Source organism: Musa acuminata, chromosome BXJ1-3, assembly GCF_036884655.1.
Source record: "Musa acuminata AAA Group cultivar baxijiao chromosome BXJ1-3, Cavendish_Baxijiao_AAA, whole genome shotgun sequence".
NCBI lineage: Eukaryota > Viridiplantae > Streptophyta > Magnoliopsida > Zingiberales > Musaceae > Musa > Musa acuminata.
Window position 1 is genome coordinate 3,419,612 of NC_088329.1, and position 17,768 is coordinate 3,437,379.

Sequence of the window (17,768 nt, forward strand, 5' to 3'; positions counted from 1 at the left end):
TTGGGTGATCGGACTGTGGCTGCTGAGGAAGACAAACGACGGTCCGCCAGGATGGGTAAGAGTGCATGAGGTGAGCTTGGGCCAGATAGGGTTCAGGGAACCCCCCAACGTGAGCTGCGTCATGCTGAGAGAGGTGGCGATGACCACGTCACTTGTTTTCACTGTAGATAGCGAGGCATATAGCTATGATATAAAGGATGGAGAACTCAAGAAGCTGGGATCGCTGGGATGCAGTTACCCACTATTGATCCCTTACTCTAATACGCTTCGGCCATGCGGTGAAGAAGAGGAACTGTTCGTAGATAAGAGAAGAGAAGTTGAATGAAAATTTTTGTCTTTCATGTGTCCAATGCTACGATTAAATATCATGAAATAGAGGGTTTTCTGTTAGTAGAATTTTCTGCCATTGTGAATGAAACAGCAAGAAATGATTTCTTGGGAGACAATATTAAAATTGTTACGAGAAGGTATAACATATCGTAGACAGGTTCAGCAAAGTAAACAGGTTGTGCAAGAAAAAGTTCATATGTCCTGAAAGAGAAGAGGATTGTTTAGTTGATTCATATGCATGCATGCATGCATGAGTTCCCTGTCGAGCAACAACATCTTGTCATTCGGCAACTATAACCAATCTGCACTCTATACAACGTCGGCAACGAATTCATATGCTTTGAAATTTAAGAAAAAAAAGAAATATAACATACTAAATAATACTTACCGCATGCTTTAAGTCATAAAAGGAACCTCTGCATTATTCTCATCTTCATCTCTCTTTTTTATTTTATTTTTTTGCCCTTAATTGCCAATATTACAGTTTCTCCTTTTTTTTTTTTTCTTCTCAACCTCGTCCACAATCGTCATTGTCCTCTTTTTTCAACCTTACCTGCACACGTTTAGATTAAAAAAGTTAGGATTTATGTTAAAAGAAAAGAAAATACTAATATGAGCTATGAGTTATTAAAGCATTATGGGCTGAACTAATGCGCTATGTGCCCAACAGATAAGAATCTTTAATGGAATTATATCTGTAGTTAGATTTGGAAAGAAAAAAAACTCATGCAACTTCATAATTAGATCACTCGTCGGTTAATTCAGTGGTCAGATCTCAGGAAGTCTTGTCCGGCAAAAAAAATACCGAAATCTTGATTCAAATGAGATGATGCTAAAACCCCGAACACCAAGTAACCTCTGCTTCCTTTTCCCTCTTCTTTTCTCGACATGTTAGATGTCATGTGTTAGTGCAAACAACTTTACGTCGTGGCCTCGGGGTCGACGCGGTTTGTTCTGGGTCTGAATGGCGGGGATCTCCCAGGAGGGTTCCTCGGGACTGTAGAGGTCGTCGGCTCGGGTCGGTTCAGTCGTGGAGGGGGGTCGTCGTTTCCTCCGGGAAGGGGCTCCTCGCCTGTGCGTCCGGTGAGAGGCGCCTCATCTTCGTTCCTGCACACAGGTCGGGTCGGAAGCTCGGCTTGACCCCTCCAACGATCAAGTTAGTGATGTGGAGTGGAGTGGTTTTGAGGGTGTTTTTGTGTTGTCCTCTCCCTCCTTTTCTCCCTTGGCATGCAAGGGTTTTTATAGTGAAGGTGACGTGTAGGACTGCTAGCAGGGAGCAGGATCGTACTCCCGGTAGCGTCTGACACTAGTGTTGGCGTGGCGTGAGGGGCTGGGCTCCTGTAGGATAGTGACGTGCCTCGGTTGGCGTTCTGGTCTTGTTTGACCAGGTGTTGTCAGGTCAACCGAGGGGCGATGCATCATCCGAGGCAGCTGATGTCAGCCCGAGTCTTATCGCCATTATTACCCTCATCATATTCCCCCCCCAAAGGAAGCTATGCGTCGGTTGCCGTAAGGCGAGTCCGAGGCATGGCTTCGGTTCTAAGGAACCGTCTCTGTCGGGCGGAGGCCGGTTCATTGCCAGGGGTGTGGGAATCATGGAGCTTGACAATTGACGAGGGTTGGATGAGCAGTGGTGGCTCTGGGTGGCCGAGGAACCTCAAGTAGTGGTTCGTCGGTCAAATGGGGCTTGGTTGTAGGGGTGGTAGGCCCCTCAGGCGAGCAGTGGCCGAGGAGCTACTTAGGCGGGCAGGCCGCGTAGAGGAAGTCTTGGGCAAGCTGTGGCCGAGGAGGTCTCGGGCAGTATTGTCATGCCCCCTCAAATAAATATCGATAATATTAAATTTTTTTCTTTTTTTCATCACAAATCCATCCAGGATCCAAACTAACATTTGAGGACACTGAAAAACATTCTATCAAATTTACATCTATAAAACCTGTGCAGTTTATAATCATATATCACATCACTCGATAATTCACATTTATGGCAACCCAAGCCAACTTAATAAACCTGAACAACATTTATAAATCCACAAGCTAAGTAAATTATACAATCAGAACTCCAACTATTCACCACAAGTTCATATCATCATAAATTAGACTTAACCTTCCGAAATTCCAAATAAGAGAGATCTTCTAACACTTTTACACAGTATATCCATTTCGATTCATCAACAACATTTCATTACATACAAAATATGCTTATACAACGATAACATAATAACCAACAAGACTTGCCCATAATTCTGAATAGCTATCCACTGCCTCAGCCCAAATCAAACATCTCAAAGAGTGATAAGCTGACCTGAAAGATTTATATAACAACGGAGTGAGCTAAAAACAGCTCAGCAAGTGACAAAGCATATTCAGAACAAAATGAATGGTTTCAAACAAGTAAGGTATCATAATGCAAAGCAGGATACAAGAATTCTCAAGGATACCATCTCATTAGATACAAAATCATATGTATCATGTCATTCAAAACATATTTGATTCATAACAAATGGAGCACAGAGTAATTGGAGCATATCAATGGCAGATAGGACATTTCAGAACATATTAGTTCATAGCAATTGGAGCACAGAGTAATTTGGAGCATATCAGTAACGAATGAAACATTTCGGAGTTTATCAATGGCGTATGAAATGTTCCGGAGCATATCAACGGCATATGGAACATTTCGAAGCATATCAACAGTGAATGAACCATTTCAGAGCATATCAATAACAAAATACCGTGCAGAAGCTCAAACGTCGTCCTTGACGTTGCAATCATATCATTCTTATCCAAAGCATGTACAGAAACACATAACCAAAGCTCTGGATATCATATCAAACATACAGAAGGTGTAGTGGGATCTCAGTCAGAATGTGATTCATCCATTTCTGAATGACCACCTGACAAAAGTCTCCCACGTCTAGGAGCTCCATCCACCCACGTCTAGGTGAAGCCAGAGGGGGCCGGCAGAGCATCGCAGGCTCTAAGCACATACCCTTTACCACGTCTGGCAAAGGTCTAGAATATCCCATAAAGCGGGCAATAAGCACATACCCTTTACCATTTCTGGCAAAGGTCCAGAATAACACCCTTTACCATTTCTGGCAAAAGTCCAGACAATCCCACAAACACCAGAGTACAAAAGGGCAGTATGAACAATAAATAGCATATATCGGAAGCACACGCGGAACAACAAACGTACATGTGCCTTTACGAGTCAAATACGATACAAGCAACAATCTCTCACAAATATATTCAGATTTGAAAGGAAATGGAATAGGCACATATCGAAAGCAAATGCGGAACAATAGGATACACATGTGCCTATATGAGTCAATAGGATATAGCATAAACGTTACACAATAGTTTTCAAGAATGCAAATAATTTTAAGGACAAGAGCATACAAGAATTCAAAGTAGTAATATAAAGCTCAATAGAATAAGAAGGCTAAAGGATATCAATTTCCAAAGGAATGAAACCAGAATATGCGAAATCGACCAAAGCTCGATTTCTGGCAGAATTCAGATGGCACATTGAACAAATGATTCAAACTATCAATCGTGCTCCAATTTACCCAGAAATATATCATTGGATTATACTTTCAGATAAGACAAGCTTCATATGAATTGAATTGTCCAACAGAGAGAGTTACAAATAATTCGGTAAACAAGGGTCGCAGAACAAAATCTCTGTTTGGCAGAATTCATAATGTCAGATTCAACAGATAACTGGGTAGGTGTTTGGATTCCAAATCTTTCAATCTATATATCAAAAGAAAGATCTACGAGTCTAGTTTCCAATGGAATCAGTTTTGAACAAATCAGAGTTTCCAACAAAGACTTATAGGCAGCTCGGTATCAAAAGGTCAGAATCTCAGAAGTTGCACAGATTTGAATCGTTACGTCTAAACAGGAGATATATCAAATGCAAGGCTAGAACAATTCAAAGTTCCTCATATTCAAAGCAAATGTAGAGATAAAAATGACAGTGAGGAAAGATCAGGATACTTGCAATAGGAAAGATTAGAACAATTATAAGAGAAACGATAAGGGAACTTGCAATAAAAAGGATCGAAACATTTGCAATAGAAAGGATCGAAACACTTGCAATAGAAAAGATCAAAACACTTGCAATAGAAAGGATCAAAACACTTGCAATAGAAAGGATCGAAACACTTGCACGAGGAAGATCATAATACTGGCAATAAGAAAAATTAGAATAATTACAGGAGGAACGATCGGGAACTTGCAATAAGAAAAATTAGAGTAATCATAAGAGAAACGATCAGGGAACTTGCCTTTCAAAGATTTCGATCCGAAGATCCAAAGAAGGTGCCAGCCCAAATCCTTCTACTTTTCCTTCATGTCCTCTCTCCGTTTCGTTTTGTGCTCTTATTTTCTTCCTTTCTTCGCAACTACACCACGTGTCGAACATCGAGGCACAGTCACCTGCTCTTTCTTACTCTCATTCCTTCTTTTTCTTTCCCATCGAGGCACAGTCACCTGCTCTTTCTTACTCTCATTCATTCTTTTTCTTTCCCAAACGCAGCTGTCACAGCCGCCGCCGCTGCCGCTGCCACAATCACAGCCCCTTCCACCGCACTACCTTCCTTCCTCCCTTCTCTCATAGACATAACTGCTGCATACGCAGTTGCTACCGCGACGGCCGCAATCCCGTCCGCAGCTCCTTTTTCCCCCCTTTCCTTTCTTTTCTTTCCCAGCTGCAACTGCCGCAGTCGCAGTCAGCAGCCATGGCCGCAGCCACCACAACCGCAGCCTCATCTTCCTCCCCTGCTCTATTTTCTCTCTTTCTCTTCCGGCTGCAGCTGCCACTACCGCAGCTGCCACCCCTTCTCCTCTTCCTCTCTTCTTCCCTTTTCCTTTCTCTTCTTCTTCCTTTTCTTCTCTTCTTTCCCAGCTGCACTGCTGCAGTCGCAGCCTCAGCCACGGCCACAGCCTCTTCTTCCTCCCCTGCTCATCTTCCTCTCCTTCTTCTCTTCCAACTGCAGCTGCCATCGCCGCAGCCGCAGCCCCTTCTTTCCCTTCTCTTCTTCTCTCCTTCCCTTCTTCCTTTCTCTTCCTCTTTCCCTGCCATAGCTGCAGCTGCCACAGCCGCAGCCGCAGCTACTTCTTTCCCTTCTCTTCTTCTCCTTCCCTTCTTCCTTCCTCTTCCTCTTTCCCTGCCACGGCTGCAGCTGCCATAGCCGCAGCCGCAGCTGCTTCTTTCCCTTCTCCTCTTCCTTCTCCTTCCTTTCTTCTTCTTCTCTTCTTCCTTACCTTCTTTTCTTCCTCTCCTTCTCTTCCAGCTGCAGCTGCCACCGCCGCAGCCGCAGCTCCTCCTTTCCCTTCTCTTCTTCTCCTCTTCTTCTTCCCTTCTCCTCCCCGGCGTCACACACACCCTCTCCTCTGTTTCCTCTGCAGGAAACAGAGGTATCACAACCTCTTCTCCTGCTTCCTCTTCTTCTTCTCTTCCTCTTCTCCTTCTTCTCCTCTTCTCCTACCCGACACCCCACACCTTCTCACTGCGGCCCATGCTGCAGCCATCCTTTTTTTTTCTTCTTCTTCTTCTCTTCTTCTTCTTCCTCCTCCTCTTCTTCTTCTTCTCCCCGAACGCCCCACACGTCTCCTCTGTTTCCACCTGCAGGAAACAGAGGTGCTGCAGCCCTAGCTGCTGCCACCTCTCGCTCCTCTCCCTCTTCCCTCTCTTTTCCCTCTTCTTCTTCTTCTCTTCTTCTCCTCTTCCCGTTTCCTCCCCAAGGCCACACACCTCCTCGCTGCAGCCTTGCCGCAGCTATCTTCTTCTTCTTCTTCTCTTTCTCAACGCCCCACACATCCTCTCCTCTGTTTCCACCTGCGGAAAACAGAGGTGCTGCAGCCCTAGCTGCTGCAGCTGCCTCTCTTTCTCCTCTCCATCTTCCCTCTCTTCTACTTCTTCTTTCCTTCTCTTCTCCCTCTTCTTCCTCTCTTCTTTTCCCTCTTCTTCTTCTTTTCTTTTCTTCTCCCTCTACTTCTCTTCTCCTTCTCCCCACACCCCACGAAAGAAACAGAGAGAGTGGGAGGCGGTGGGATAAAACAGAAACATTTCGGTTTTTCTCTTCTTTTTTTTTTCTTTTTACAACTTAACAGTTTAGTCCTTGAAATTTCTATATTTACATATAGGTCCTCCAATTTACATATAAATCCTTATTAATAAATTTTTAAAAGTGAGGGATATTACAAGTATGCCCTCCTTCTAGCGCCAAAATGTTACGGGGAATAACTGTATGCCGTGGCCTCGGGGCCGACGCGGCTTGGTTCGGGTCCGAATGCGCGGGGATCCGACGCGGCGCTCCTCGGGGCAACTGGGGTGGCCGGTCACGACGGTCCGAATGGGACGTAGCGTGGGGGGTGAAGCCTCGTCGTGGTGACTGGGAGATGCGACCTTGCCTTCGTTCCTGCACACAGGTCGGGTCGGAAGCTCGGCCCGACCCCTCCGACGATCAAGTCAGATGATGTGAAAGGGAGTTTTCTGTCGTGGAGAAGTCCCCCCTTTCGTTTAGAACTCGGGGGTATTTATAGGGTAGTTTAGCGTTACCTGATGTGCCCGCCTATGGGAGGCAGGATCGTACCTCTGACGGCGTCTCACGCTGTTACTAACGTTGCGTGGAGAACCGGACTGTCGCAGGGTATGAGCGAGGGTCGGTCGTCGTCCTCTCCTGCCGTGGTCAAGCGCACGGGGTCGGAAGTCGTTGCTTGATAGCGGATGACGTCAGCGCGTGTCGAGTCAGCGTTATTGCCTTCCTCATTGGGCAGAGTGGCGCCCAGGTGGGACAGTCGTCGTGACACGTCATGCCGCCATTATTACCCCTATCATCATGGATAATGTCTTACTGAGGTTTTCATATGATGTCTCAAATGGTAATTTTAAATGTAATTACTATTTATCATTTTCATAAAAATATATGAAGAATGATATTTTTTTCACTTTATTTTAATACAATAAATATGAAATATATATAGTTTCATGGTCAGAGTTTATGAATATGGTAATCGGTCCTTAAAGAAGAAAGTTGTGTCTATAGAAGACGCAGAGGACGACAAGAACGTGTGTATATATATACATACAAGCACGGTGGTGGGACGCGGAAACTTAAATAAGAAAGCTGAAAGGGAGGTGCCGTCCGCGAGCGAACCACCACCGCTTACTTAGCATATAAATCAATATATACATATATTGATTTTAAAAAAAGAAACTTCTCATTTTTCAGATTTTTAATAGCGCTTAATTTTTTGCTTAATCCTTGAAATATCCAATTATCTACCCTTTTTTTTTTTTTTTTTTCTGTGGACTAGTTGGATGAATCGATCCAATTATAGTATTTTCAATAATACTAAGAAACAATCGTCAATGCAATAAAAAATATAGTTATAATATTTTATATTATGAAAAATACTATAACATAAAATAAAAATACTCTAAAAAATAATATTTTCAAAATAATTATATTTATAAATATATTATATTATATTATTTTTTGGGTATTACTAAAATACTATAACATCGTATTAAAATTATTGTAATCGGTATTAGGTTAAAAAAAAAATTGATGTCGGAAAATTTCTGAAAACGTGAGACTCTTTTATGGAGAAAAAAAAAAAGAGACTTCCCTCACATTCATATGCATTAAATTGCTGTTCGAGGGGCAAATGACAATCGACTTACCGAGATTGACTGCATGGCTAAATCTAAATAAACATAGTCAATAAATATAAAAATTGTTGTGTTTATATATAATATCACCAAATTAATGCAACAGGAAATTTGCATCGCATTCATCCTCGCTAAAAATTGGTGGATTGAGGCGTTGACTTGCCAACTGCCTGAGTCATTTCGATCCTCGTCGCAGCTTCCGATCGAAATCAACGACGTGCTCGTCTTCCCCACATGGATTTCATCGGAAATCCCCCAGAAAACAAGCACTATCATGTTAATATACTATGCCCGAGAAAATGTCGGTGTTCATCACGTTAATTCCATCGGGAATTAAGCTGCATTATATTATGCTTCCTCTCGATATATATATATATATATATATATATATATATATATATATATATATATATATATATATATATATATATATATATATATATATATATATATATATATATATATATATATATATATATATATATATATATATTGCCAATCCTTCCTCCTTTGGTATATACAGTCTTCAATTGCAGAAATTTCAACCCGTTTGACATTTGTTCATCCAAATTCTCAAGTTTTTATCCATAATAATTATAAATAGTTTTAACCAGCCAAGATAGATGAATACAAAGTTCAATTGTTATATATAATCTTCAAAATCCAGAAGTAAAAATATTTTAATCGGTTTGGTTAAACCAAAAAATTGTTATAATCATATTTAAAAATTGAATTTAAATGAGAAACTCACAAAAATAAAGTTATTAGATGTCGATTAAAAAAATTATTATTATTTTAAAATAATAAATTTTAAATATTTTAATTTTTTTATTTTTTGAAGTCTTAATTATTTAGGATCGATTTTATGAATCTTTTAAGAATGATATATGTAAAATCTTTAAAAAAATACATATATCATGAGAAATGCAATCATGCATCGAAAAGAACACCCAAACAAGCGACAAGTGTCACGATGGCATGCGGTTACGTGATGGCAACCACATAAGCAATGCAAAGCACGCAAAGAAAAGATAGAAGTGACCTCTCACACACAAATGTATGTATGATTTATTACAACCTTTAATTATAGCATTGTTATGTATGCTCATATATTGCTAATTTGATCTTCGATTTAGTCAATTAAACTTAATTACTTATACTTTAACGCTCAATTAAAGTTATTTTTCTTGACACATGTGTATTTATTTATTTAGGGTTCCAAATGGAGACCTAAGCATATGCGCATTCATACATTTTAATCTCTAGAAAACCCACCGCCTCCCCCCACCATTAATCCGCTGTTTCCTCCCTCGACGTTTCTTCCCCGTTGCCAGCGATCGAAACCAGAGCTCGGCGTCTCCTCTCTCTCTCTCTCTCTCTCTGTCTCTCGGTGAAGGATCTCTTCATCTGCCCTCTTTTCTTTTTGGATTTCGAGATTGCTTCCGTCGATCGACGTGGTAAACGTTTGTGGGAGGGGGGGGGGGGGGGGGGGGGGGGGAGGGGGTATTGGATGTCGATTGCAGGGGGTGAATTTGGTCGCGGTGGGGATCGACGGCTGATTCGAGTGTGAGGAAATCGGGCATGGGTTTCTTTCCAGGCTGATTGGATCGGCCTTCTTGTTTCGGTGGTTTCGGTGGGATCTTCCCTCACTTTGGTCTTTGTTTGGGGGGCGAAGATTTCGGAGGGAAGATGGGGTATCTGAACTCCATCAGCGGGCTTCAAGCAGACGGTGCTCCGGTCAGCGGGGGAGGACTCAGGTCTCGTTCGTTTATTCCTTGTGAAGTCGTATTAAGGCTTACGATATTCTTTTCTAGATTTGTTTATGTTTCGTATCTCGTGCGATTTTCGAGCTGATCTTATGCTAGCATTCGCTTCATATGTTTTGAGTTCTAATTCGAAGACAAACTAACTAGTTATCGGAAGAGATTTATTTATTTTTTTTATGTATAAACAGTCATTTATTCCTTAATAATTCAATATAAGTTAGATCCTTAATAATTGACAAACAAATTATGAGATGGTTCGTCAGATATGGATGTGTGAACTTACATGGGAAACATGATTCTTTTACGCTGAATAAACTCATAGAACTGCTTCCTATCAGTTAATTGTGGTGCTTGAATCTGCAGTTGAATATGTTGCCTAAAGTAGACTGTAAAGAAACATCCTACTCTTGCGTGTCAATCTAACAGTAAAACTCATGCTTATTTCTTTCAAGACAGTCAAGATGGGAAGTTTGGTTATGGGTATGCAAGCTGTCCGGGGAAAAGATCTTCAATGGAAGACTTCTATGAGACGCAAATTGACAGCATTGATGGAGAAATTGTTGGCTTGTTTGGGGTCTTTGATGGTAAAATTTCTGCAGTATTTTGTTGTCTTTGTTTATGTTTAGAATGTCTTATCTTTTTTTCTTTTGTATTTGAAAATTTTTGGTAAAATTTACGTAGAAAACCCATTCATTAACTTGCTTCTTTCAATCCTTTTCTAGGGTAAATTTCTCTCGTGGAGAGTTGCTTATACATTCAATATCCTAACGTTAGACTTTGATGCTTTGATGAGTGGTTGTGTAGGTCATGGCGGTGCCCAAGTAGCAGAGTATGTTAAACAAAACCTCTTCGGCAACTTACTCAGGCATCCAAAGTTCATTACCGATACAAAATCAGCTATAGGTGGTGCTGATTTGCATTTAGTGCGATGAAAGAGCTTTTAAAGAAATATAATATTTGGCTTATGAAATTCATCTGTGCTGTTACCTTCAGCTGATGCATACAACCACACGGACGCAGAATATTTGAAATCTGAGAACAGCCAGAACCGAGAGGCGAGTTCAACTGCATCAACAGCTGTCCTTGTTGGTGATCGTTTGCTCGTTGCAAATGTTGGGGACTCTAGAGCTGTCATATGTAGAGGAGGAGATGGTAGGCCCCACATCCTGAAATCAGTTCTCTTATCATCAATTATGTGTAATGGATTGCTGTACTTCATCTAGAACTAAACCGGCTTAATTTAGATGGAGTTTACTGCATTTTTTGCTTACTAACTGTATTTTGACAACCCAACCTATTTAAGAGCAATATTTAGAATGTGACTCCGGTGACATCTAGGTTCTTAGGATATATGTAGGTTCTAGACCAACAAAGTTTTGTGGCCTTCTCTTGATCCTGCCAAATGCTATAGTAGCTCTGTGTCTCCGGTGTACTGTACACATTGAAACAAATAATCATATAGTTTCAGATTCTTCAAAAATCTGGTAATATAAAAAAGTATATACTGGAAGGAGAAAGAGAACATATTCCTGTTTGGATTCGCAGAATTTAAGCCTCGATTTGGAGAATTGAACCTGTAAAAAAATCTTCAGAAATGGCTGAAACTGCACACTTATGATGATAAATGAGGATTTAAATTGTTGATGATGGATGAGGTACTAAAGTTCATCACGCTCTCGTATTGCATATACTCGTTTTGAACTGACATTTTGGAGATTAATAGTTTACTAGAAAGTTAAACAGGATTGGAAACTTAATATTAAGTTATCCAATTTTTACACAGAATTATTTAAAGAATAATAATCACTTTTTTATGCTACTTGTATAAGCCATTGCACTTAATGTCTTTACAGCTTATCGATGCTACAGTGATTTGATAGCTAGATACTTCTGGTGAAATTGTATACTAATAGTTTAGTCATGTTATCTTGCCTTTAATGTATGATCTAAGAACTATTTTTTGTTCATTGCTCGAGTGTTGTTCCTTAATTGATGGAACTTTCCATTTAGCGCCATACATGGTAGGTTTTGGTGCCACTTTAGATGTATGACATGTCTTGAAATCTACAAATGGGATTTTTATTGGTGTGATTTATTATTCTAGGGTCTTTTATTCTCCAGTCCACATTTTTTTGGTTATATTTCTTGCATTCTGGAATTCACCCTTGTCAAAACCATCTAATCGTAGACTTCAACAATTAGGAGTTTAATTATTCACGCCAATGACAAAACAGGCTGACAATGGAAGTTGATGTTTCCTTAATCTTGAAGCTAGTTATAAGCATATTTCTCCATTATTTGTTTTGTTCAGTGTTAAAGAATATATATTTTATACGGAACTTTAGGTAGATATTATTGTGTCTCCATTATTTTTTCTTGCCAAATTTACACATTTTTATAAAAAATCATCCCTCATGTATGTAGAGCTTGGTATTTAACATTTTATATATTTCCATAATCATTATCCGTGATCTACCATTTGCTTTTGTTTGGATGTTTGCTTGCCCATTTGTTCATCTCATGGTTCAATTATACTATATGTGGTCATCTTTAGTTTGTGATTATTGCCTTCTAACTAGATTCAAATTTCTGTTTGATTTATGAATGGCAATAAACAGTACTCTGTGGTGCTGTTGACATCCTTGTTGTCATTGAATCCTGTTGTTTATGTTTGTTCTTATGCCCGTTGTGGTTGTTCTGTATTCTTTATAAGATATCCATGCAATCTCTTCTCATTTCAATTGATTGGGTCCAAAAATCAATCTAGAATTTGTTGCATCACTCGATCCCGTTATCTTGAAAATTGTAACTATTTAAGATTTTTTATTTAGCATATTAAAAAGCTGCTCGTGGTTCTAATTTTCGTTTTTTTTCCCCACATTTTCTTTGTTAAATCGAGTTTGGCATCTCAACTTGTGCTCAATTAATACAAAAGTTTATGTATTCTATGAACCTCTTGATACAAACATCTGATTCTTGCTTTTTCAATGGCATCAGTTGCAAAAAAGTCCTTTTCTGAGGCAAACAGTTGTGGCAATTTCTTGTAGAGCACCCATTTTACTTGCAAGTTCTGTTTCTTGGTTCTTACAGTATGTTGCAAAAGCAATTTTCTGATCATGATAAGAGTAGTTGACCGAACGAACTTCTGGGTGCTTCATAATTTAGAGAGAAAAGTCTTTTGTTCCCCATATAGCAAGTTTTGCTTCTAGCTCGTCCAGTAGATTGCAACGGCAATTCTTCTGATTGCTTGGTAATTTAGAGAAAGAAACCTTTTGTCCCTCGTGCATCATGGTCAAAAGCCAGTTCTTGGTACTTTGAACAACAGAGACCTGGCAAATCAACCTGTTGTGGTACTTGGTTGATGTGAGCTCTCATAATTAAACCGATCACTCTATTTTGATGGTGATAATATGGAGATGATTTTCTCTGGATGTGCTTGAAGGTTCTGTTTTTAACAAATTCAGTATCTGAAATAGAATACAATCACCAGAATCTTGTATTGAATTATTGATTGAGCCTCTTAAAAGTTTAGTTCTTTACTAGGAACTCGGCTCACGCTATTTTTTGTTACTTTTGCAGCTATAGCTGTCTCAAGGGATCACAAGCCTGACCAAACAGATGAGAGAGCAAAGGATTGAGGATGCTGGGGGCTTTGTAATGTGGGCTGGTACTTGATCTCCTCCCTCAGTTTTTATCAGTTTAGATCATTTCGTTATTTAAATACTGATCAACTGTAACTGCAGGGACATGGCGTGTCGGTGGTGTTCTTGCCGTTTCTCGTGCATTTGGTGATAGGCACCTGAAACAGTTTGTTGTCGCAGATCCAGAAATTCATGTTTGATCTCTGACCTGTCACTTTATTCCTACAATGTTATTGTCTTCAAGACTCGAGACATATCATCATCTGACAGTAATGCCTTTGACTGCTTCGACTACTGTTGAATGCAGGAGGAAGCGGTTGATGGATCTCTCGAATTCCTCATCCTTGCAAGTGACGGATTGTGGGATGTTGTCACGAATGAGGTACTTTAAAAGAAGATAATAATAAAAAAAAAAAAAAGGTACCTGAAATATCATCTCCGAAGATTGAACCCTTTCTTTTTCATTTGGTTCCAAATTCAGGAGGAGGTGGTAGCTATTGTCAAACCCCTACAAGATCCAGAACAAGCAGCAAAGAAACTGTTACAGGAGGCCTATCAAAGAGGTAGTTCTGACAACATCGCTTGTGTCGTGGTACAGTTTCTTGGCTAGCCTTGATAACACAACCGAGCAGCAATAGGTACAAATTGTCTGCTTGATCTTTGTCATCGCTTTGTTATCTGTAATGGTTTCATGGATTTGGAAGTCAATAAAAAGATACCTTTGCTTTAACCAAAACTAGTAGCAAAAAGAGTATATTTGTGATGCTTAGTGGAGTCTGTATCATGCTGTTTTCACTTTTGTTAGAATAATCAATAAGATTGTTTGGTTAGAGTGCCTAAATTTCTTCCTGAATAGTCGTTTATATATACAAACCATTTTTACCATTTGGAATTTACTCCTGCAATTAAAGTAGCTCAAGTTTGGTAATTTAAGCCTTAAGGAACAATTTTGATATGCCCCCTATGAAAGCAAAATGAGACCCATGAAAGAAGGTCTCTTATTGAGTTTGTATTATAAATGTTGGCAGGAAGATTAATTTCACATGGATACAGAATTGAAGAGTCTAATGATACATAGTGGAGTTTGATTGTGATAGTTTCCATGGTAACTTTGACCATTTTGACGTAGATTCAAAGGTAAAGCCGTATAACCATTCTTCGTGATTGATCCATGAAGGGTCATGCCCATGTCTTATCTAGAGTGGCAGATGCGGATGTGTTTGAATAGAATAGAACCTAACCTATTAATTTGTTGTTTGCGCCCCTTAACAAAAATTATAGGTCCCATGTCATCCAAGAAGGATAGGAACATCTAAGTTACTTTTTAACCCTACACAGTTTGCCTCGTGCAAAAGAGTCTACCTTAGCCTTCATATTCTCCTCGTCTGTTGTGGACACAACCTTTCTTGACTCGGACACAAAAAAAGGAAGAGAAAAATAAACCAAAAGAAGGCTAATGGAGTTGGAGACAACGACCGATTGAATGAACAAGTTGATCGAGTATGGTGCCTCTCTCTCTCTCTCTCTCTCTCTCTCTTTCCATCCACACTAACCTGTTATTTAATGCTTTGTTGTCGTCCGCAGCCCACTGCCGACGACGCTTTCAGCAGAGCAGCGAGAACAGAAAAAAGGAGATGAAAAGTTGGTCCACCGGGGAAATGGAGGAGGGTGCCGAAAGCGGCGTTAAGACGTGGATCCTGGCATTTCTCTTTTGTCGAGGACTAGCGTAGAGATGCCGCAACGTCGAAGCTGCTGCCTCGCTCCTCCAAGTAAGTAGCTCTTTTCTTGGCCCTGCCTTCCCGTTGCACGGTCTCAGATAGAGAGACCGGCATTCTTCCTCCGTGCGCTCCACTTGCAGTCTCGGCACGGGCTGAGGCCGTTTCTCAAGTACAGGAGGCTGCGAGTCAGGTGCACATGGGTTGGGTCGAAAGTCCCTAGCGATGTTGCGATGGCGACAAAATGGCACCCGCAGACTGTCTCTCAAGGTGGGCCAATCCCAGTGTTCCACGATTCTGTCAGCTGTCCGCCACTTCCGGCTCGTCGTCATCGAGCACTCACTAACGCGACCGTGATGACAAAATGCAGTCTTCCCGATCGCGACGTATAAGAGAAGAAGGGCGATAGATTGATGGATGGAGGAATCGAGAGAGAGGCAAGTGATGGCGTTCGAGTGGGAATGGAACTCGATATGGCAGTTGTTTGCGACGCTGGTGTTCCTCCGGACGGCGTACAGGGACTTCCTTCCCCCGGAGCTCCACCACTCCGTCGGCTTCCTCCTCCGTGGCCTCATGACCCGCTTCGACACCGACCTCAAGATCATCGTCGATGAGTACGACGGCTCCTGCAGCAATGAACTCTACAGCGCCGCCCAGGCTTACCTCGGCAGCCACTGCCTCGACGACGCCCGCGTCGTCCGTCTCGCCAAGCGCCACGACTGCCCCCTCCCTCCTCCCCTCCTACCACACCACCCACGACTCCTTCCAAGGCATTCCCCTCCAGTGGAGCTCCGTCGTGGAGCGCGCCTCTGCCTCCTCTTCCCCCATCCGCAGCAGCTCCCTCTCTTCGGACCACCGCTACCTCGAGCTCTCCTTCCACAGCCGCCACCGCGAGGCCGTCCGCTCCCAGTACATCCCCCACGTCCTCCCGGAGGCCGAGCGCATCCGCCTCCGGGCCCGGGAGCGCCGCCTCTACACCAACCGCTCTGTCGTCTTCGGCGACGACCACCGTAACCCCTGGTCCCCCGCGCCCTTCTCCCACCCCTCCACCTTCGACACCCTCGCCATCGACCCGGTTCTCCGCGACGACCTCCTCCGGTTCGTCAGCCGCCGGAACTATTACTCCCGCGTCGGCCGCGCCTGGAAGCGGGGCTACTTCCTCTACGGTCCGCCCGGGACGGGCAAGACCAGCCTCGTCGCCGCCATCGCCAACCTGCTCGAGTTCGACGTGTACGACCTAGATCTCACCGCCCTCCGCCGCCTCCTCGTCTCCACCAACCCCAAGTCCGTCGTCGTCATCGTTTGTACAGCCTCGTCAACTTACTAAAACAGCCTTTGCTCCCTTCGTAGATCTTCTTGGTGTTTCTTTCTTTCTGACTTGAGCACAACGAAGACATGCCTCTTCCAGATTAAGCTTTTCATGCGTAAAATCTCACACCACCATCTGACTTATCTCCTCTAAATTAGCTTCTCACATTGGATCCTTCCACACGACGAACACGATTGTTGCATGTTAAGTGGTCATGTCTCTTCTCGATCTAAATCATTCAGATTATTGCATTGGGAGCTTCGATGCATGATGGATGGAGGGCAGTATTCGTCCCACCACTTGTAATCCACTAAAGGAAGGGGTGGACTAATCTTAAGCAGGAGGCTTAGACCCCTCGGACCCGGCAAAAGCCACGTGGGTCGAGCAGCCTTTGCCTACCGCTCCGCCCGGAGATGCGGAACGCGAATCATTGAAACTTTCAACGAGGGAGTGGCACCCCATGCAAACTTGTGGAATTCCCTCTTAATAGTTGTTACAGTCCATCAGTGTCTGTGCAGAGACAGATGGGAACTTAATTTAAATAAGAGTTTCAATGTATACATATATTATTGATTTTAAAAAAGAAACGTCTAATCAAAATCTACCATATCAAATTAATTTATCTAAAAATGGTTTGAAGTCGATTGATTTTTAAGACTCTTAATTAAGGCTCATATTAGCATGGCGCCGTTCCGCGCGTCCCGAGCGGCGATCGTACAAAGGTACCACCTCACCTCCCGAGAACCAATCGCTACGCCCGCGTACGGTCGACCCTCGTACAGTAGTATAAAAACCCCAGGCCGGCATCCGACCTGGGGAGGGAAGGGGGAGAAAAAAGATCATCCAGCCCGTCACTGACTAAATCGTCGGAGGGACCAAAGTCGGAAGACACCCGACGACGATCTTTTTTGCAGGGAAGCTATCATCCGCTGGCTAGAAGGCACTAATCAAACCCTGCCAACGATCAAAGTGGTGGTCGATCGATCTCAAAAGCCAACTCAACCAACCAGAGACTTTCGACATTGCCTCGTGGACCAGGCCGTGCTGACTCATTAGCCACAGCGCATCAATCCACCAACATTTTTGGCGCTAGAAGGAGGGCCATGTCGCAGGAGCATCTCACGGGAGCCCTCTAAGAAGGAGAACCATCGATCGGTCACCCCTCTGCCGGACCCAGAGATCAGCACCTCCCCATCCTCAGAGACGGGGGAATCTCGACTTCAACGCCAGATCGTTACTGGCGCTTGTTTAATGACCCGCGGTTGTCGCCCCCCGGAATTACTGCAGGACCCTCGACCGTGTCGCCCGAGGCGTTTCTCAGCC

At 42.4% G+C, this 17,768-nt stretch overlaps 1 protein-coding gene, 1 long non-coding RNA gene and 1 pseudogene across 2 annotated transcripts; 2 read left to right on the forward strand and 1 right to left on the reverse strand.

The window, feature by feature from the left end:
- Window positions 1-2,329: 2,329 nt before the first annotated feature.
- LOC135617244 (uncharacterized) lies at window positions 2,330-6,716 on the reverse strand. Its single transcript, XR_010488658.1, has 2 exons — window positions 4,623-6,716; window positions 2,330-2,632 (listed from the first exon to the last, which is right to left on the reverse strand). It is a non-coding gene; the product is annotated as an uncharacterized LOC135617244 (long non-coding RNA).
- A 2,791-nt stretch (window positions 6,717-9,507) lies between these two features.
- On the forward strand, window positions 9,508-15,721 carry LOC135617234 (probable protein phosphatase 2C 59; annotated as a pseudogene).
- LOC135617239 (AAA-ATPase At3g28540-like) lies at window positions 15,713-16,487 on the forward strand. Its single transcript, XM_065117266.1, has one exon. It carries the CDS (start codon window positions 15,747-15,749, stop codon window positions 16,461-16,463), a length of 717 nt encoding a protein of 238 aa, XP_064973338.1. The 5' UTR covers window positions 15,713-15,746; the 3' UTR covers window positions 16,464-16,487.
- The last annotated feature ends 1,281 nt before the right edge of the window (window positions 16,488-17,768 follow it).

Excerpts from the sequence above, each read along its gene's own strand:
- LOC135617239 (XM_065117266.1), top strand. The coding sequence starts at position 15,747 with ATGAGTACGACGGCTCCTGCAGCAATGAACTCTACAGCGCCGCCCAGG.